General features: G+C 40.1%; 1 protein-coding gene across 1 annotated transcript in view; it reads left to right on the forward strand.

Moving 5' to 3' along the window:
• LAMA3 (laminin, alpha 3) overlaps window positions 1-20,967 on the forward strand; it is a 207,773-nt gene that overhangs the window by 163,557 nt on the left and 23,249 nt on the right. The window contains exons 44-61 of the mRNA XM_012725781.1: window positions 2,996-3,106; window positions 3,211-3,322; window positions 3,525-3,692; window positions 4,832-5,028; window positions 5,223-5,339; window positions 5,960-6,114; window positions 6,357-6,498; window positions 7,181-7,283; window positions 9,090-9,206; window positions 9,460-9,639; window positions 10,273-10,415; window positions 11,949-12,119; window positions 13,918-14,069; window positions 14,213-14,375; window positions 14,873-15,006; window positions 15,828-15,972; window positions 18,835-18,954; window positions 19,321-19,454. Of these exons, the coding sequence (XP_012581235.1) occupies window positions 2,996-3,106; window positions 3,211-3,322; window positions 3,525-3,692; window positions 4,832-5,028; window positions 5,223-5,339; window positions 5,960-6,114; window positions 6,357-6,498; window positions 7,181-7,283; window positions 9,090-9,206; window positions 9,460-9,639; window positions 10,273-10,415; window positions 11,949-12,119; window positions 13,918-14,069; window positions 14,213-14,375; window positions 14,873-15,006; window positions 15,828-15,972; window positions 18,835-18,954; window positions 19,321-19,454 (2,564 nt within the window). The remainder of the gene's footprint in view (window positions 1-2,995; window positions 3,107-3,210; window positions 3,323-3,524; window positions 3,693-4,831; window positions 5,029-5,222; window positions 5,340-5,959; window positions 6,115-6,356; window positions 6,499-7,180; window positions 7,284-9,089; window positions 9,207-9,459; window positions 9,640-10,272; window positions 10,416-11,948; window positions 12,120-13,917; window positions 14,070-14,212; window positions 14,376-14,872; window positions 15,007-15,827; window positions 15,973-18,834; window positions 18,955-19,320; window positions 19,455-20,967) is intronic.

Here is a 20,967-nt window from a genome sequence, read left to right on the forward strand (position 1 = left end):
TTTTACTGATTCACAATCTTTCTTGTTTCTAATATAAACATTTAATGCTACAAATTTTCCTTTAAGCACTACTATAACTGTCTTCCCCCACCTGTGGGAATGTTGCATTTTAATTTTTGTTCACTTTGGAAGATTTTCCCATTTCCTTTGTGGCATGTCTTTGGCCCTTAATTAGAAATGAGTTATTTAATTTTCAAAGTGGTGGTTTTCCAGACAACTTTCTGTTACTGGTTTCTAACTTAACTCTGTTGTGGTCAGAGAACACACTTATTCCTTTCAATGTTGAGGCTTGTTTCATAGCTCAGCATATTGTCCATCTGGAAGAATGTTCCATGTGCACCTGGAAGAAGGTGCCTCAGAAGGTACCCTGAGAAGCAATAAGGCTTAAAGAGTTCCCACAGGCAGTGTCAGTCTCTTTTGCCTATTAACAGAGGCTGAGAAAACAACCCTGAAATTGTTCAGTGCTCACTTGTGGGCAGTGGCTATGTAAGATCCCAGAATAGCTACAACCTTACCTCTAGAACCTGGACAACGTTCACAAACCAGGACCTGTACTGGAATGTGACATCTTCAACCACACTTGAGTGCTGAAACTCAGAGCTGCCAGTAGATACCCTGGTGCTGGCTGGGGGTCTGGGGCAGGTGTGGTGATGAGAGGGAGCTCTGCAGACTGAGTCTCCGCAGAGGGGGAGCCTGCAAACACTGCAGCAAGAGACATCATCAGAAGCAGCTTGGAGAGATGTTTTCACTCTAGAGAAAATGAAAAGAATAGGACAATATGAAAATTACTTTGAAGAGTAACAGCTAGTAGAAGGAACAAGAATTTAGAACACTTTTACAACATCAGAAAACAAACAAGAAGGAGTAGATATGAAATTAAAAATCATGGAAATGAAAAAAGCCTCATGGCAGTAAAAACGACTCAATAAATGACATAAACCTTAAACTAGACATATCGGTAAAGGCTTTGGGGAGCATTTAATGAGTGAACTGGAAATGAGAGCTGATTCTAAACTCATTAGTGAGACAGTGGCCCCTCCATATTTGTGGGTGCCACATCCTCAGGTTCAACCAACCTCAGCTGAAAATGTATCCATGATAGTTATGTCTGTATGAGTATATACAGATTTTTTTTGTTATCATTATTTCCTAAACAATACAGTTAAACAATGATTCACATAGCATTTACATTGTATCGTTGCACTAAGGAATATAAAAAGGATTTGGAATATTTAAAAGGTGTTGGTTATATGCAACTAGTGCACAATTTTGTATGAGGAACTTGAACATCTGAATTTTTATAGCTTAGTAAGGAGATCCTGGGACCAAGTCCTGCAGAGACTTCCATTGGTACGACTATCACTGAGGCAAAAAACTGATGCTAGAAAAATTGCTTTTCCCAGGGTAATTTTCATCCAAGTTTTATAGATTTAATAAACAGGGAAAGAAGGGAAAAACTCATCTTGTTTTGAGAGAACAAGAAACTGCTTGTGTTATTTTGTTATCATCAGTACAACCCTGTGCTTCTTTAACAAAGGGAAGGAAACCAACATTTCAGTACTGACCCGGTATGCCAGAATTAAGTGTCATAAAATGCTAGTAGGAAACCATTATTTTCATTTAACAGGCCTGTAAAAGATAAGTAGCTTTTACATAGCTAGTATTTGGTGGCTCTAGAAAAATTCAAAACCAGATCAAAATCATAAAATCACATTTCCCACTATGCTTCTTATCCAGGTGTTCCAATAACAATCCTTAGAATGATGTGCCTCAGTTTTTTCATATTAAAATTGAATTAGAAACACCTTTTGGCTTTCTCTCATAAATATTATGTAAATTCAATAGTAGCAAGTATGCAATGAGAACTAACATTTTTGAATGCTTATCAGTACATGATATTTTATAATGCTCTGCCCCACTTATCAGCAAAAATAAAACCCTAGCAGCTTAATGTTTAATTCCCAGTTTAACATATGAAGGCTCAGGGAGGACCTATGGTTTGGTCCTACATTGTAAACTCTCATTCTTTTATGCAACACTTGGTCTCACATAGTATTAAAATAATTGTATGGATTTTTTCCTGTAGTTCTTTTCAAAGTATTAAGTTTTTTCTGAAAGGTTTTTTTTTAAAAATTCCTACTTTAGTTACAGTATGCAGCAATGTCACCCTCGAAAAGTAATAAGACAATTCACCCCAAGATGAACAGGATCCAGATTTGATCCATCACGAGTGAGCTCTAGACCCCTGACATGGACAAACTACCCACTTCTTTGGCTTTCCACTTTCCCATTTGAAGATGAGGGTATTCAATTAAATGAACTCTGCGTGCCACTCCTGCTTTAACATTATTTGAATCTAGTAGTTCTATGTACCATGGGTGCTAAAGTTAGTTATTATCAAGTTTAAAAGAGTGAAATTTATATAGAATCTGTAAACTAATACACCAGAAAGAAGGGCCATTTCTGTTTCTAATCAGTCAGGTCATTAATTCAGGTGAAGTAGCACCTGACTCTTCATGTTTTTAAATTTGCTACTTTCATTGGGCCCTCCCTGGTGATGCAACGGGTTAAAGCGCAGCACTATGAAGCTGTCAGCAGCCACTGCAGCATGAGTTTGATCCCCAGCCAGGGAGCTGACCCACATGGTGTGGTAGACCACTCCTGTCCCACCACCGCTCCCCTCAGCAGTGTATTTCAGTTGATCTGCCTGTTCTGCTCCCCACTTTGTCTCTGGTGAATTCTATCACCCCCCACCCCACACCTCTGGCTTGTACCCCAGTTCTTATATGCATAAATAAATAAAAATCACAATGTAAATTCTGCAGTGTAGCCTACTTCGAAGAACCACATTCCATCCCCCACTCCTCCACTGTGGAACCAGCTTTGATCTTGATAAATGAATTGTTTCACTTCATCACCAAGTTTATCAAGTTAATACAAGACTTGCTTCAAATTTCTACTGTAAAGTAACATCGATTTTGTATTTTAACTTCAGCATCAGTTGCTCAACTACCGTTCTGCCATTTCAAATCATGGATCAAAAATGGAGGGCTTGGAAAAAGAACTGACTAATTTGAATCATGAATTTGAGACTTTGCAAGAAAAGGTATTATATTAGGTCAAATACATTAATATATTTTGCATTCCAAAAACTTTAGTCATTTTCTTCCATAATTTAATTTGTGGCTAATCCATTTACTTCTCATATAGGTTCAAGTAAACTCCAGAAAAGCACAAACACTATACAACAATGTTGATCGGACAACTCAGGCCGCGAAGGAGCTGGACACAAAGATTAAAAATGTCATCCGAAATGTGCATGGTAAGAAGAGTTATTAGGTCAATGACATATTTTTTAGATTGCATGCATAGCCTGTTGTGCCCTGAAACAATTCCCCTTTAAGAGTTCAACATTGTGAAAAAGATCCTGCAGCGATACTAAAAATCTAATAAGAACCCGCTATAAAAATATCTGCCTTTTTATTAAATAGCCTCACTTTAATTAACTACTCAATGTTCTCTAGTTCTTGTGAAGCAGATCTCTGGGACAGATGGGGAAGGAAACCACGTGCCTTCAGGTGATTTTTCCAGAGAGCTGGCTGAAGCGGAGCGCATGATGAGAGAACTGAGGAACCGCGACTTTGGGAAGCACTTGAGAGAAGCAGAAGCTGAAAAGAGAAAGGCCCAGAATCGTAAGGACCCCCCCAATTCTTGCATTCAACCTATTCTCTTTGGTTTGAAATGTGGTGTGCAAAGCACCCTGGGAGGTCCCTGGTTACAAGTAGAAGGTCTCATCTCCGTGAGAGCATCTTGTGGTGAAACAGGGATCCCTTCAAGTTACCAACATGGTAACTTGATGGATGGCAACATCTTACAAAAAGAAGAGGAGGTTCATCTCCTGAGAGTGTAGTTATTAGATACTGGTACCTCTTTTTCTATTTTAATTGTGTTGTCTTCTTTCACCCAGTTCCTCTCAACTTCCTCATGATAGCATTTTTCAATGATTATCTTACCACCATTGACTTTTAAAATCACAAACTGATATTAATACTACTGGTACAAAACATGGGGACATGGAAAATATCTAATGTTCTAATTAGGGAATGTGCCTCATTGTTCAAAGCTGTGAAAAATATTAGCTTATTGTGTATATGTGTAATATTATGTGTAATATATGTGTATTTATTATGTTTGTATATGTGTAATATATGTGTGTATATTAGCTTATATGTGTGTGTGTGTATATATATATATATACACACACATACCTATTCATACATATATATATATATATATACACACACATACCTATTCATACATATATATATATATATATACATATATATATATATATATATATATATATATTTTACAATACTGGTCTGTATTCACTAGTAAAATATTACATCAGTAACATTTTACAGTAGGAGGAGTTCCCTGTTAGCATTTGTATTGTTTACACCTAAGATTGGTCTTGACGTTTTTAACAGTCAAGAGACAGTGTTAGAAGTAGCAGCAGCAAATGCTTTATAGTTATAGATCTAGTTCAAGTCCCAAGGCTGACTTGCTGGTCAGGCCCACTTGGGTCATCCCCTGACTTCTCACAGCCTCCATTTTCTTACATGAAACGAGAACAATTGTGGTTATGGTGAAAGTTAATCCAGTGTGAGGCACACGGCAGGTGTGCTCACAAGTGGCCATTTCTTTTCCATTCCCTTGCAAGTTCAAGGAAAACCGCTAGTAATTAGAAGTTCAAGTCTCCTTCTACTGTCTATAACTTAACTTCAGTGTACTCTCTCTCAAGTGGAAAACATAAAGTGATGTATTACAGTGCTGAATCAGATAAGGAGCTGGCTGGAGAGCCACCAGGGGGACAACAGTGGACTTGTGAAGAGTATACAGGATTCTTTAAATGAATATGAAGCCAAAGTCATTGACCTCCGTGCTGCGCTACAGGAGGCCACTTCCCAAACAAAGCAGGCCACTGGCCTCAACGAAGAAAATGAGAGGGCGCTGGAAGCCATCAAGGTGAGTTCACAGTCAGACAGCATACCTCCATAATGACGGTGATGAGGAACCCTGTTGTCCTACAGTGGGGTAGCCAGGCACCCACCTGGCAGGCCTTAGGGAAACAGAAATGCAAGCCAGAGTCTTTCCTACTGCTCAGGGGCCTTCTGATAATACGTCATGATCTCAAACAGGTATATTTTTATTCTCTGCAGAGACAAGTTAAAGAAATGAATTCCCTACAGAGTGATTTCACCAAGTATCTAAACACTGCAGACTCTGCCTTACTGCAAACTAGTGCTACCCTGCAGCTGATGGGGAAAAGCCAGGAGGTAGGGATGAGACTTTTTTTCTAGAAAATTGAAGACATGTAAATTATATTGCAAACAGGCTATGGTGTGGATTGACTGATTGCTTTCTCTAACATAGTTCTTCAAGATGGAAGGGGATAAACTGAATATTAACAGTGGTGCTCCCTTGGGGATGAGGTGTGAATGATATGTCTTCTTCATGTCTGTCTGAGTTATTTAATTTGCTTGCCTTGTGCAAATGTTATTTTAGTGATACAAAAAAAAAGTGTAATGGTATTTTTAATATATCAAACAAACCTTTATTAGCAGAAGACATTTAGGATTGATAAAAGAAATCAGAGTGTGTTCGATTTAGTGTAATATTATCTCATGGTAAGAGTTTGCTTTTACAAAATTTCTCAAAAGGGGTATCAACCATAAGGAAAATGTTCCAAATGGTGGTAAATCTTAAATCTTGGGAGAATATTATCAGTGTCACTATGTAAAGTAACCAAGGATTAATTGGTTTCCTTTTAGGGCTTAGAAAACAATTTCTCAAGTGTTATCTCCTAGAAGTATGTCAGATGACAGAATGTAGGAAAATGGCATGTACACTCGTTATTAAAATTTATACCATCTCTGTTTACTTGGGAAAAAAATAGGAATATGAGAAATTAGCTGCTACTTTAAATGAAGCAAGACATGAACTAAGTGACAAAGTGAGAGAACTTTCCAAATCTGCCAGCAAAACATCCCTGGTGGTGGAGGCAGAGAAACACGCACAAGCTTTACAAGATCTGGCAAAACAGCTGGAGGAGTGAGTGGCGGGAGGTTCTAGCCAGCCCCTGCTGAGCCTAGTGTAAGGGCTCCCTGGGAATGGTCTCCAGAATGGGGTGGAGGGTGGGACCCAGGGCCCACGAGGTCTGAACCCAAGCAGCCACAAGGGGCTGATTCCTAGCCCTTAGGTACAGCTGGGGAGCTTGCAGCCTCGGAATTTGGGTGTCTGGGCGGTGCTCAACTGGAGGGAAGGGCAGGAACATGCATCTGTCTACCTTCCAGGATCAAGAGAAACACCAGCGGGGATGAGCTCGTGCGCTGCGCCGTGGATGCTGCCACCGCCTACGAGAACATCCTGAACGCCATCAAAGCGGCTGAGGAGGCGGCTGACAGGGCCACCAGCGCCTCTGCATCTGCCCTCCAGGTGGGCACCAGTACCAGCTCCTTCTCCAGGTGCCCCCTGGCGATAGCTAGGTTTCTTCTTTTCTGTCTGTGTACACTGTGAGGAGTATAAGGGAGCATTGTTTTAAGTCATAATTTGTTCATAGACTAGATTCAAACTTGCTCCATAGATGGGTTTTGCATTTACGTATTATACATGTAGTGCAGTTTTCAAAATTGTTAGTAAAACCAGATAGAAATTACACTATCAGTTTTGAACCAAGATAAACATTACAACCTCCTTATTAAAGGCATGCTTTTATGCTGTGAATAGTAAACTCATGCCTTTGCCTCTACATGGGTGGAGCTGGAAGGGATCATGCTTAGTGAAATAAGCCAGAAAGAAAAGGAAGAATACCAGAATACCAGATAGTTTCACTCACAGCAGGAGTGTAAGGGATCAGGGGAAAGGTATTGTAGAAGTGAGTGTGAGAAAACAAGACAGATGTCACATAATTTGTAAGCTTGTCATCAGAGCTGGGTCTGCTTTCCGTACTAGGTGCGCAAATGTCAACCAGGTGTCCTAAGTGTATCCTTTAAGGAGTATCTTTCTACCTTTGTACCTCATCCTTTACAGATTAAAGATCAGGCTAGGATGAAGAATCTTATGCTGTATTTCTTAAGGCATTCCACGTGCTTAAGACTGATAAATGCTTTGCTTTCAGACAGTGATAAAAGAAGATCTTCCAAGAAAAGCTAAAACCCTGAGCTCTGACAGTGATAAACTGTTACACGAAGCCAAGACGACACAGAAGATACTGCAGCAAGGTACTGGGGGTTGGGGGTGACTGGGAGAGTCAAGGGCCTGAAATGAGGAGCAGCCCTGGAAACAAATGCTCTTCCTGAACTGCTGGGTCTCATTGTTCATGCAGAAAATCCTTTGTAATGCACAGTTAACTTACAGAGCTGTGTTTCCACCCCGTATCCTACCCATCACATACTGAGTTAACCAAACACATTAGGAATAAACAATCTTGAGGGTGATAGGTCTGTTTACTGTGTCTAATCTACTTGTGAGTGTGGCATGAACAACCCAGATTGTACAGAGTTATGTGCAGTGCTGGCTGCTTATTTAGGACCAAGATCACTTATTTCAGGTCAAGAGGGCAGCTGAATCAAAATTTCTCAAGTCCTAATATGTTAACTACTAAAATACCAAAGTTCACTATTCCCATGAGGCATAAGAATTTGGGGGAAGAGGTCAGTAAATTTCATCTTTGGACATTTTCCATCTATGTAATTTCTCTCTCTCTCTCTCTGTTTAAATATCTATTTATGCATACAAGAACTGGGGTACAAGCGAGAGATGTGGGAGGTGAGAGGATTCACCAGAGACAGAGTGGGGAGCAGAATGAGCAGATTGACAGAGATACACTGCAGTGGGTGAGACAGGAGAGGTCTGCTGTGCCGTGTGGGTCCCTCCCTGGCTGGGGATCAGATTCGTGCTGCAGGGCTGCAGATAGCTTTATAGTGCTGTGCTTTAACTGGTTGCGCCACCAGAGAGGGCCCCATCTATGTAATTTTTTTAAAAAAGGGAATTACATAGTCTCAATCTCACCAAATTCCTGTGTTTCTTATAATAATCTCTTTAGGTCTTTTATGTGAGCAGGTATCTGAGCCACAGGCCTTATACTCAGCTTCTTAGTTGTTTCAGGGGGATTAAATGCCTCTCCCAGTGAATTTATTTGTTTATTTACCTTGATTTATTTTTAAAGATTAAATTCTTTACACATAAAACGAAAAAAAGGGTATTAACATCTAATAATTTACCTAAGAAAGAAAATTTCAGGTATTAAGATTTCTTGGTGTAACATCTTGTTTCTTTACAAAGTGTTTTCTGAGGTGAAGGTTAGTATTTTAGATAAGATTAGGATACTAATTATATTCTAACTGGTTCTTTGAACCAGTAAGATACATGTCATCAAGCTGGTTGTAAAAGCATTCTCTGGCATTTTCTGTGACTCAAAGGTAGCAATATTATCAGCTAGGAATGTCTGTGTACTCCACTCTTTTCTCTGAATTTCCTTAAATGTGTTATTTAGAAACAAACAGAAGCAAACAATGACTACTTTGTAGTGTATGTTTGCTTAGCTCAGTCTCTCTCAATAGCATTCTTTCTTGTGCTTTAACAGAAGAAGCATCCTTTCTACATTATTCATGCATTTATCTGTCCTTCATTCACTCATATATTTGTTCATTCATTCATTCAACAAATATGCACTAATATTAAGCCATGACTAGTGTTAGGTATGACACATCCCTTTCCTTCATGAAGCAGAGAATTTTGTCCTGAACAGAAAAAAAAAAAAAAAAAAACCCAGTTATGCTTACCCCTAAATTGTTAAGCTTCTTCATTTGTTTATCGTGCATGTCACCAAAGAGCACTCACAAGGCCCTGGTGTGTCCCTGGCTTCTGTCACAAGGACACTGGAGATGTGTGTCTGGCACATACTTCTGAGATGACCCCCTAAGTGGCAGGTCTGCCTGGTGTTATTTTACTTCAGGGGCTACTCATACCAATGGAACGTGAAAATCCACAGTGTAATTGCCTTTTTGTGCTTTGTTTTATTTTAGAAATCAGTTCAGCTCTCAACGATCTGCAGCAAACTCTGAATGTTGTGAGTGTTCAGAAAGATCTAATACACACCAACCTCACTACCATCCGTGATGATCTTCGTGGGATACACAGAGGTCGGTAGCCCCCTAGCCCGCTCTCCTTAGCTTCTTAGGTTAAGCCCACTTATTCTATGCTGTGGCCCCTTCCTCTGTATTTTCAGTTTCTCACTCATTCTCCGGTCCAAGTCCCTAAATGTGGCTTTGGGCCAGAAACTAGGAAGGGTTGTGATTCATCACTGGCACAACTGTCCTCAAGCTCTTGCTAATCCTCCCTTGGTTTCTGTTAGCATTTTAAATACTTACACTTCCCTATTTGTGTGTGCGTTAGATGACATCGATGATATGGTCAATAGTGCAAAGAGCATGGTCAGAAATGCCGATGACATCACAACTGAAGTTCTGGATGGGCTCAACCCCATCCAGACAGATGTGGAAAGAATTAAGGCAACTTATGAGAGCACACAGAGCGAAGACTTTGACAAGGCTCTCACAGATGCGGATAACTCAGGTATCAAGCAGTCTTTGGCCTAGATATATTTGCCATTTTCTTCATTGGTATGTATATGCTTTGGTTAACTTTAATATCTTCCAAATTAAAAAAAATAGCTCTAAATAATATCTACAAAGAGTCTAGGTATACTTTAGAAGGACCAGGTAGGGTTTTTGAAAGATCTGTTAACCTTGTTATCAATTTCCCTATTACAGAAAAGAGGTAGAGTCTCCAAATCAGAAGGCTTTGAAATAAGGATAGTAAGGATCAGATATTAAAGATCAGAAAACAGAGATTCGCTTTTTTCCTATAGTGATCAAAGAAGGGGCTTAGACACCTAGGCTGCAGAGTAAAATCTACAGTGTGTTGAGAACAGTATTACTTGATTATGAGTCCTCCTTTCCAACACTTGAGACCCAAACATACCCCTTGAATCAATGAGGACATCTGTTTTTAACCTTTTCTCAACTCACAATTAAACCTTTTTGCTTTGAGGACAAACACAAGGGACTATGGTAATGGCACATGGGTGAAGTGGTGGAGGGAAGTCCACTGGGATGACAATGGAGATGAAAAAATGTACAAAATGAAGAAGGATGTAAAATAAAAAACAAATAAGTATACATTTCTGCTTTGTAATTTCACCAATAGTGAGGAAATTAACAAACAAACTGCCTGATCTTTTGAGCAAGATTGAAAGTATTAACCAACAGCTGTTGCCACTGGGCAACATCTCTGACAACGTGGACCGCATCCGAGAGCTCATTCAGCAGGCCCGAGACGCCGCCAATAAGGTGGGTGCGCCCTGCCTGCCAAGCACAGGCCTGTTTCTGAAAAGCTGTTACAGTCATCAGGGAAGAGTCACTGCCTCAAGAGGCGCTTGTCTTTCCTGCTCTACTTTGTTGGCTGCTTACACTATCAAGTTGATTTCCTCCTGTTATCCTGCCAAGGTGCATATCACCTTCATGACCGACAGGGTCTCAGGTCCCCAAAGCAGCTATCCTTCCTTCCTGCAGATGGGTTGCAGGTTTCTCCTCCATGTTCCAGTTAGAAAAGTGGGATGGCAAGTTTAAGTGAAGATTCTATGATCAGAATGTGCTGCTGTGCTACCACACAGGAGCTGCTTCTTTATTGTAACTTCAAAGTTAGATTCAGCATCATTGAAGCTGGAAGGAGGGTTCTTACCAAAACAGATAGTTAGTGTTCTGGGCACTGTACTTAGCAATTTCCCATCACTGGGGGGACTACTCATGAAAAAATGTACAAAATGAAGAATAATGTAAGCAATGTATTTATGAAAATAAAATTAGTAAGCAAAGGCTTTTAAACAACCAACTTGGCTGGAATTGTCCCACTTGTCCAGGACACAGATTATTAAACTCTAGTGGGGACTCAGGTAGTTGACCAGCTGTTACAGTAGGACTCTGTCAACCAGCTGGGGAAAGTGTGATATGCGAGTCTGGGAAACACCCACTTCTACCTGGGAAGACTCAGACAGGGGGCTCCATAAATGCTTCCATGCTTGGGAGATAAAATGTAGACTTAGCATATCATTCCAGGAGTGCCAGTCCGTAGCTTGTTAGAGACCATTTATTTTCTACAATTGGATTATAAACTACCCAAGTTGGTCTACAGACCAGACCTAGTTAGAGAACCTTGGTAACTTATCTGTTACATTTTAGTGTAAAATGGAAAGTCAATATCTAGAAACTTTAATAATTTGAAATCAACTCAACGTCCAAGCATGATTCAGTGGGTATTTTGCATTACTTCTTTCTTTCATTTTTCTAATAATTTAATTTTTAATATATTTTGTGAAAGTATTGGTCCAGAGCAGATTAGAGTGAACTTGAGGAGCACTATTTCAGAGAGCTTTGCTTCACTCATTTCAAAAGACTAAATGCCTATGTTAAATGCAGCCGTTACATGCACTATGTTAATGGGAAGTGGTTTCTTAAAGAGTTTATTTTTAAAGGATATTTTGATATATTATGTATCTATTATATGGCAGGCTCTTTGTTAAGTGCTTTCATGCATGTTAGCTCATCTGCACAAAAACTTCATAGGGTTAGAATAATAATAGCTGGCATAGAGAAGTAAATGCATTTCCCCAAGCCCTCTGGCTGATATGGAGGAAAATGAATGTTTTAGGCCCAGCTCCTAAAACAAGTCTCTTGAGTTTATAATCCAGATTAAGGGGACTTTCCCACAGACTTTCACCCTCGTTTTCTCCCTAATGTCTTGGCAAAGATTGATAGATAGTTGAAAAGAGTAGCCACACAGTCGTAAGCACACATCCTTCTCACCTTAGATCTTATCCCTGGCAGGTGGCCGTCCCCATGAGATTCAATGGTAAATCAGGAGTTGAAGTCCGGCTACCGAATGACCTGGAAGACATGAAAGGATACACCTCTCTTTCGTTGTTTCTTCAAAGACCCGACTCAAGTGAAAGTGGGGGGACTGAGAACATGTTTGTGATGTACCTTGGCAATAAGGATGTAAGTGTTGTTTGGGCAATGCTTGCTTTTAAAAGTTTTCTTGCTTTTAAAGCAGAATTGATTTTGGGGATGCATGACCTAATTGTGCCAAGAAACCCCACCCTCTGTGACAGTGCCACGGGCATGAGTGTTTCCCCATCAATCAGTTGTTATCTGCTGGAAGAGCTGGAAGCCTTGCCAGGTGGGCACGTGGGTATAGGTGTGTTCACATGAACACATACACACCTGGGATTAGAAAGCCGCACGCCTCCCACAATTAACCAGGGCAGCAGTTTCCAGTCTTGGTGGAAACCAACAGTAGATCTTCCTCAAATGATTGTGACCCTATCCTCATCTTCACAACACCCAGCTGCAGACCCTTCCTCAACTGCGGGGTGTGGGGGTTCTCATAAGGACTAGAGGGACTGACACCTCTCCTGCCTGAAGAATAAGAAATACAGTTACCCATCTCTTTACAATTGTAACTTCTTTAAGTCACTATGACCACAGGCATTTTGGGTGATGACTCATTTTAGCTTTTAGTCCCTCCAATTAAAAATAACCTTTTTTTTTTTTTAAATCATTGAGTACTATTCTGTTGTATATACATACCCCATCTTTATCCACTCATCTGTTTGGGGGAATTTAGGTTGTTTCCATATCTGAGCTATTGTAAATAGTGCTGGACTTTGCAGGTATCCATTCAAATTTGTGTACTTTGGGTAGATTCCTATTAGTGAAATCTCTGGTCACACAGGAGATGCATTTTTAGCATTTTGAGGAAACGCCACACAACTTCCATAGTGGCTGGGCCAGTTCACATTCCCACCAGCAGTGTAAGGAGGGTTCCTGTTTCAACACATCCTCACAAACATTTGTTGTTTCTAGTTTTTTAAATTAGGCCATTCTCACAGGTGTGAGGTGGTATCTCTTTGGAGTTTTGTTTTGCATTGCCTTCATCATAAGTGATGTTGGACATTTTTTCATGTGCCTGTTGGTCATTTACATTTCTCTGTGGTACCATGAATGGAACTGGAAGGGCTTGTGCTAAGTGAAATAAGTCAGAAGGGAAAAAGAAAAATACCAGATGGTTTTACTTATAGTGGAATACAGAGAATCCAAATAAAGTGTTGGTAAAAGACAAACCTGTGAGCTGATCATAGATCTGAGGCCCACAGCAGGGGGCAGGGAGGGAGAGGGGTCAAATTAGGGGAGTGAAGAGCAGAAGGGAATGTGGTGATAGATTATGGGTGCTATGGTGTGGGAAAATTACAAGGACTACACCTGAGGGGAGAATCAGATCCTACCCAAAAATGAACAATGATGTAAGAAAATAAATGTTTTAAAAAGAAGTAAAAAACGTTTATGCACTTGATATATATATACATATATATATATATATACACACACACACAATAAATCTATCTATCTATGGTCAGCTTGCAGGTTTTATCTCTTACCTCACCCTTTATTTGATTTCTCTATATTCCACGTATCAGTAAAACCATCTGATATTTATTCTTTTCCTTCTGACTTACTTCACTTAGCACAAGCCCTTCCAACTCCATTCATGGCAAGTATCTGTAGGTTGCTCAAATGGGGGCGTGAATAATGAACACACTATAACATGAACCCAAGCAGTTCAGCTGTAACTGATACACGATTTGTCTTAGTTCTTCTATACAAGGATGCACCTTATTTATTTTTTCTGCCCAAGGCTTATTGATGCAAAGTCATTAGTCATTTAAATGTACTCTGGGGTGGGAAGTTGAAAGGCTAGAAGTTGTGCATTTCTCTGAGGTGTCCTTAATGTTGCCAGACCTCGAAGGACTACATTGGCATGGCGGTCATCGAGGGCCAGCTCACGTGCATCTACAACCTGGGAGACCACGAGGCTGAACTCCAAGTAGAGCCGGTCTTGACTGAGAGTGAGACTCAGGAGGCGGTGATGGATCGGGTGAAATTTCAGAGGTACTACTCTGCCCGACTTCTGCTCGTTGTCAACCTGACCTACTCCTTCCACTGCACATGTGGCTGCCCCTAATTTTAATATCTTCGCTTTGATTTTTAAAAGATGTTAATATAACTTTATTATCAAATTTATGTTTAAACAGAATTTATCAATTTGCAAAGTTTAATTATACCAAAGGAGCCACATCCAGTAAACCAGAAACACCTCAAATCTATGACATGGAGAGTGGAAATAGCAACACACTCCTCAATTTGGATCCTGAAAATGTTGTATTTTATGTTGGAGGTTACCCACCTGATTTTAGAGTAAGTGTAAATGGTGTTTTACTAAGTGAAAATATTTACTTGAATTTGGTACAGTAACCTCATGTCTCTTCTGATTATTAATTAAATAGAAAATGAATTTAACTATATATTCTTAAAAACTATATATTCTTAATATATATATAGCCCTAAGAGCTAACACAATGAGCACTTCCTATATGCAGTTCTAGGCTTAGATAGATAGGTTGATTTTATATAATATATTTTAACATATACATATATATATATTAACATATATATGTTAATTTAACTAAGCAGCATTATCATTTGCAGATAACAAAACTGAGGCCAGTTGAATGATTTGCCTAAGGTCATATAGCTAGTAAATAGCAAACTCAGGGCCCCTAGCTCCAAGATCCACATTCCTAAACCCTATGTGATATGGATGGTTAAAAGTGATAAGCTTACAATAAGTCTGTTCAACCTCATCATTGTCCTTGGTTCAATCAGTGGATGACATTTTTCTTTCATGTTTTCAGCTTCCCAGTAGAATAAGATTCCCTCCATACAAAGGTTGTATTGAATTAGATGACCTCAATGAGAATGTTCTGAGTTTGTACAACTTCAAAGAAACATTCAACCTCAACACAACTGAAGTGGAGCCTTGTAGAAGGTAAATGAAACCTAAAAACCAGTGTTTTGTAAATGTGTTTTTAGTAACTTTCAGGAATATTACATATAATAAAAGGATAAGTCAATGAGATGCAATTGATTTTGCTGGGTGCTTTGGGCCAGAAGCTCTTAAATTATGCTTGCATGAAACATTGCTAATTCATTCATAAAAATCTAATAACAGCAGTTTTTTTTTTTTACTTTTTGTATAATGATTAGATTGCTCGAGTTTCCTTAATTTTGAAAAAATAATTCTTTTAAAAATTTTTGGTGCTACTACTACAAAATTCCATACTAGGTATTATCTGATTTAGGCACATAGTCGTACACTTATTCTAAGGATCAAAAGTAATGGTCCACACCGTACACCATGACTTCCTAGGTACTCTGATATTTAGAACTATTTGAAAATTGCTGCATTAAGCTTTGACCTTCCCTAGGGTTAAAAGACCTTGGAATATTCTAACATGGGACAAATTACTACAGAGTAACACTTTATTTCAAGTTAATACTTTCTTGTGTTCTAAATCTTTAGCTGTTGGGTCACATCTTCCTAAGTAGGTATTCCAAAGGGGTCTCTTGAATATTATTGTTGACCTATGAGGGTTTAATAATCAAGAGTAAAAGAGCACACCTAGGAGAAATGGCTGGATGTTTTTAACTTTTTAAATATTTTCTCTTCTTTCACAAAATCACGACGACTCTATCACATGTTTTGTTCTGTTTCCCAGAATAGTCGTATATTAGTAAATTACTTTTTTTTGTGGTAGGAGGGCCTTCCTTTGCTGCTATCTTCTAACATATGGTGGGTGATGTTTACAGGAGAAATGAAGAGTCAGACAAAAATTATTTTGAAGGTACAGGCTATGCTCGAGTGCCAACTCAAGCAAATGCACCCTTTCCAAACTTTGTACAGACGATTCAGACCACTGTGGATAGAGGCCTGCTCTTCTTTGCAGAGAACCAGGTAATTTATAACATGCATCCAGATACTATCAAGCATGTCTGTTCGGTTGGGTCATTTGGGAGTAATGGGTTATTAACAGCAACCAGCTAGATCTGGAAAAGCAATGTGCAAGTATTACTGCCACCTCTTCCCTTATTCTACTTTCCTTAACTGAAGGAGTGGTTCAATGAGGCAAATATGCAGACTGAGAACTTGCCACCAAAAGGTGCGAGGAATCTCCCCATCTCCATTTTATTCTTTGAAAACCACTGCTTGCCTAAAATTCTTTGTATCCCTTTAAACACTTGTGAAGATAAGGCAAGCATTAAACTCCTCCTGGGTTCTTGAGGATTATTAGACTGCTTGATCTGTTCACACCAAAGTCTGGTGTGCCTTTTGCCAGGCTGTGGGATCATGTAATTATCAGGCTGACCCTTGACTCAGCAGCACACAAAACCTCTTTTTTCAGAAACTCCAACACCTGGAGGCTGTTCTTACAGAAAAAGTCCAACACCAATTTCTGGTAGATGGGTCTGGAGTTGTCTACTTCCCCAGGATAGGACCTTCTGTAGTTAACTACACGGGTGTATTTCTGGAAAAAAAAAAAAATGTGGCTCAACCCATGGGATCTCTGGTCTGAGAACATGGGATTGAACCTGAGACTTTATCAGTAGGTAGTGATACAACCCTCTCTGGGGCGGGTCTGGACCCTCCAGCAGACTGATTCAAAAGCTGAATCAATTCTGATGATTTGGGAAGATTCCAATCTGCCTAGAAAGTACAGAGAGCTGAGAAGCCACACAACATGTTCAGGCAAGATGGTTGTTTTGCAAAACACGTTTGTCTTTAGACTACAATTGGAAGTTCTTAGAGATTATGAACTAGAAATACTACTTATATTAGAAGAAAACTTATGAATTGCCTTTAGGAACCAGACAGGAGAAGATGATCTGGAGTGTTGCAATAAGTCCAAAGGTTTATTACTCAGGAAGTCATGTTATTTTATTTATTTTGAGCGTGGTGAATCCTAACTGGCCCCCAAGTTCCCAAGTAAGGACTGATTTTCTTTTTAGAGAAGGATCTAGCAATAGAATTCAACGAGAGGCCTTCTTGTTACTAGGAAATTGGGTAAGAGAAAACCTTCAAGTCCTCCTCAGAAATTCCTCAGCTTATCTTTCCACAAAGGAAATGAGGTTGATGATGTGCCTTATGCCTTGAGGGGGATGAAGTCACCGCCAAGACAGAATGATTCCTGCCTTCATGGACCATATAGTCTAGAGGGACAGAAAACTATTAAGTAGTTATGCTCATTAATAAGCTAATTAATTCATCACAGTGGTAGTGAGCAGGAGAGAAGAAAGCTTTGAGGGGAAATAAGGATGTATAATGGAGTGAAGGATTCTTATTAATCTGAGTCAGAAGACACATAGAAGGCAGCATCTGAAAGGGAGAAGGTAGAAAGTACAAAGAAGGCTTGTAGGTGGAAAGACAGGGAGCAGGGGCTGAGGGTGACTCTTGTGACCAGGACATAGAGCAACAGAGCTGGTCAGGGTCTCCCAACATCTGCTCAGGAGTAAAAAGGGCATTATCTAGTGGGCAAGGCAAGTCGCATGCTTATGTTGGCATTTTCAAAAGACCACTCTGCCTACAAAGTGAAAATGGATGTAGAGTGGAACTGGGGAGGAAAGTGGGTTCTCCCTATGTAGCCTAGCTGAAGGAGTTGTGGAGACGAGGTGGAAATGTTAAGAAATGGGAATGTTAAGAAATAGTGGAGCAGATAAGATTTGACTGCATGGGAACAGAAGGGAAGGAGCCAGAATGATCCTAGTCAAAGTTGTGACTTACTTAGCCAAGTGAGAGAGAGCAGTGTGAAGGATGGAGAGGCAGGCTTGGCAGCACATGGCAGGCACGGAGATCATGAGTTCTGTTTGAGAAATTACAAATTTGAGTCTTCTGTGAGTCACATGTGGCAAGGTGCTAGATCCATTGGCGTGGCTCTGAGAAGACAGGTCTCAGCTGGAGGAAAATGTTTAGTTTCATGGACACAGCTGAATCCCTGTTACAGGAGTGACTGTGGTCCCAACAGAGTGTTGGGAGGGCAGAATCTCATGTGGGGTTCCCGAGGAACCCTCCACTTTGAATGTCAGGTAGAAGGGACATGAGCTAGAACATGAAACTGAGAATAGGAATATGTCCTATTCTCCTAAAACAAATGTTAAGAGAGGTCTGGAGTTCATGCAGCATGTCTGTCTCCCAAAGGCAGCAGTCATATCTTCAAATGATATTAATGATTTGTATTTTTTCAGTTTCCATTTTTGAATGATTTATTTATTTATGCATTCAAGAACTGGAGGGTAGGCCAGACATGCAGGGGAGTGAGAAGATTTACTAGGGACACAGTGGGGAGCGTAACAGACAGACCCACTGAAATATACTGAGGGGAGCAGCGGTGAGACAGGAGAGGTCTGCTGTGCCATATGTGGGTCAGCTCCCTGGCCTGGGGTCAAACTCATGCCGAAAAGTGGCTAGTGATAGCTTAAGAGCGCTGTGACTTTAACCCTTCAACCACCAAAGAGGCCCTGGTTTCCATTTTTGCATGCTGGTTATAGACTGCTCTGCAATAAAATCATGATAATAGCTAGCATTTATTGTATCTTTTCTGTGTGTCACCCACTGTTCATGATGTTTAACATGATTTATAATACTTAATCATCACACCTATGCCAGGGATTGGCTATTACAGCACTCACTACTGTCCCTTTGTACTAAGGAGGCAGCTGCAGCTGAGTCCAGATTGTGACTGAGAGTAATTTGTGTTCGTTCCAGCACCTCGCCCTTCCACAGTAGAGTCTTCTGGTAATCTGCTTGCTTTCCTTGTTCTAGGATCACTTCATTTCTCTAAATATAGAAGATGGCAGTATCATGGTGCGATATAAACTGGATTCAGAGCCCCCCAAAGAAAAAGGATTTAGAGAGCTCATAAACAATGGCAAAGACAACGTGGTATATCCTTTGAGTCTGTTTACTGAATGATAAAATGTCCTTCCATATAAAGTCAGTGTCCAAAACACTTTTCTATAACCAGATGAACTTAGACTTTCTGAGAGATGTATGCTTTTAAAATGTGAACATTTGGATGTATAATATATGGTATTTATATGGCATATACAAAGTGTCATAAATTTCAAATACAAGCATTTCTAGGAAAATATTTTAATATTATATTTTTATCCAGAAGTGTTGTTGCTTAGTCTTCCTATCATTATATAAATAAATTTGAAGGAAGGCGAAAACACAATAGCCCTGGACCGCTGTAATTAGGATTCTTTTATTTCTCATTGTTCGCTGACTCATCTCTCATTTTCTCAGATTCATATCAAAATTGGAAAACTCCAAAGACTAATGTGGATAAGTGTGAATTCACAAAGCATTAAAATCGAAGGTGAAATATTTGACTTCAGCACATATTATCTGGGAGGAATTCCAATTGCAATTAGGGAAAGGTAAGATGATGGGGGGGTTATTTGTAGATTGATTTATTTATGCACACAAGAACTGGGCTACAGGCCAGAGGTGCGAGGGGTGAGAAGATTCACCAGAGCCAGAGTGGGGAGCAGAACAGGAAGATCTACTGAAATACACTGCTGAGGGGAGCAGTGGGCAGGTCAAGAGAGGTCTGCTACCTCATGAATGAAACTGAAGGTTTCACTCATTGAGGCTGAAGGGGCAACAGACTCATGGGGTAAAAAGGAATTTTCAGCATTTGGGTGGTGTCAGCAGAGAAATGGGTGCCAGTCAGTCAGAGTTCACTAGAAAAGGCCAATAGGTGAGAATCAAAAAAAGTGGGTTGGGGGGTCCTACTTTTGGCTCAGCCACCACAAAGTTGTGTGAACTTTGTTGAAGTCAGCACTCAATCTTTCTTCCCTTTTCACCTCTGTTATGTAAGGAAAAGAAATATGGATACATCTAGATATAAAAATTTTCTTGGTAATCAGTCTTAGGGTCTTTCAAACAAGGGTCTACTTCCTTTTTCTGCATAAGCTTTGACTTTTTTATGAAAATTATAAGAACGTGGAAGATGCAAGAGACAGGCAAGTCCAAAGACTTCACTGGCCTTTTGCTTCTTTGCATGTAAAATTGGCTAAGCAATGTTCCAGTATTTCTGGGCATACTCTATTCTTCGCTGATGTCTCTGACAGCACAGAATCATGAAACCCCCATTAGGCCTACATGGACAGAGAAGAGGGAAAACAGGAAGCCATGGTCTAGAGCTATAGGGGCATCAGGCAATTCCTTCACAGGATGGGTCTCTGCTAAATGGGAGATCCTCGGAAACAGTCAGTGCTTCAGCCTAATGTAGTGCACAGCAAGCTAATATAATCAACCACCAAACAAACAGTTGTAACCAAGAGATTTGATGGGTGTTCTGTTTTGTCCGGCTTACTGTGGTCTATCTCCTGGGAATAGTAACCCAGCTCTTGAAATGACTTGTTCAAAATTAGAGTCAGAAGTCACAATCTATAAGTCCATCTGTTCCTGTGAGAGCAGATCATCTCTGATAATGCCTGAGGGTCTCAAATCACCCAGAATCTTTTCCTGAGAACTCACCCCCTGAGTCACAATTGCAATGATGCAATGTTAATAAAATGACAATAATTGGAAAAGTACAGCTCAGCCAAGCAACTATTGAACATCTATAAAGTATTCAACACGGAGTTGAGGATTCCATTGTACGCCCCCAGAAGTCTGCCAGCAGCCAGTGTGGACCTGGCTAAGCTTTTGTGAGTGAACAGGCTCAGAGTATGTTGACACCTCCCAGTGCACCCGTTACCACAGCTTAGACTCCTGTGCTGTCATATGCCTCCAGCAAGTGTGTTGAGACCCTGCATTCTGGAATAAATGTGGAACTTGATGAGCCAGAATGTTCTGTCTTAACAACTCTGCTGTAGGAGAGTCGTGGTCACTTCCACGTGCCGTGGGTGGGTCACATGAATTTGTGTGCACTCTGACCACTCA

This window comes from Condylura cristata, unplaced genomic scaffold (assembly GCF_000260355.1).
Source record: "Condylura cristata isolate star-nosed mole 26May11 unplaced genomic scaffold, ConCri1.0 scaffold00016, whole genome shotgun sequence".
In the NCBI taxonomy this organism is placed as follows: domain Eukaryota; kingdom Metazoa; phylum Chordata; class Mammalia; order Eulipotyphla; family Talpidae; genus Condylura; species Condylura cristata.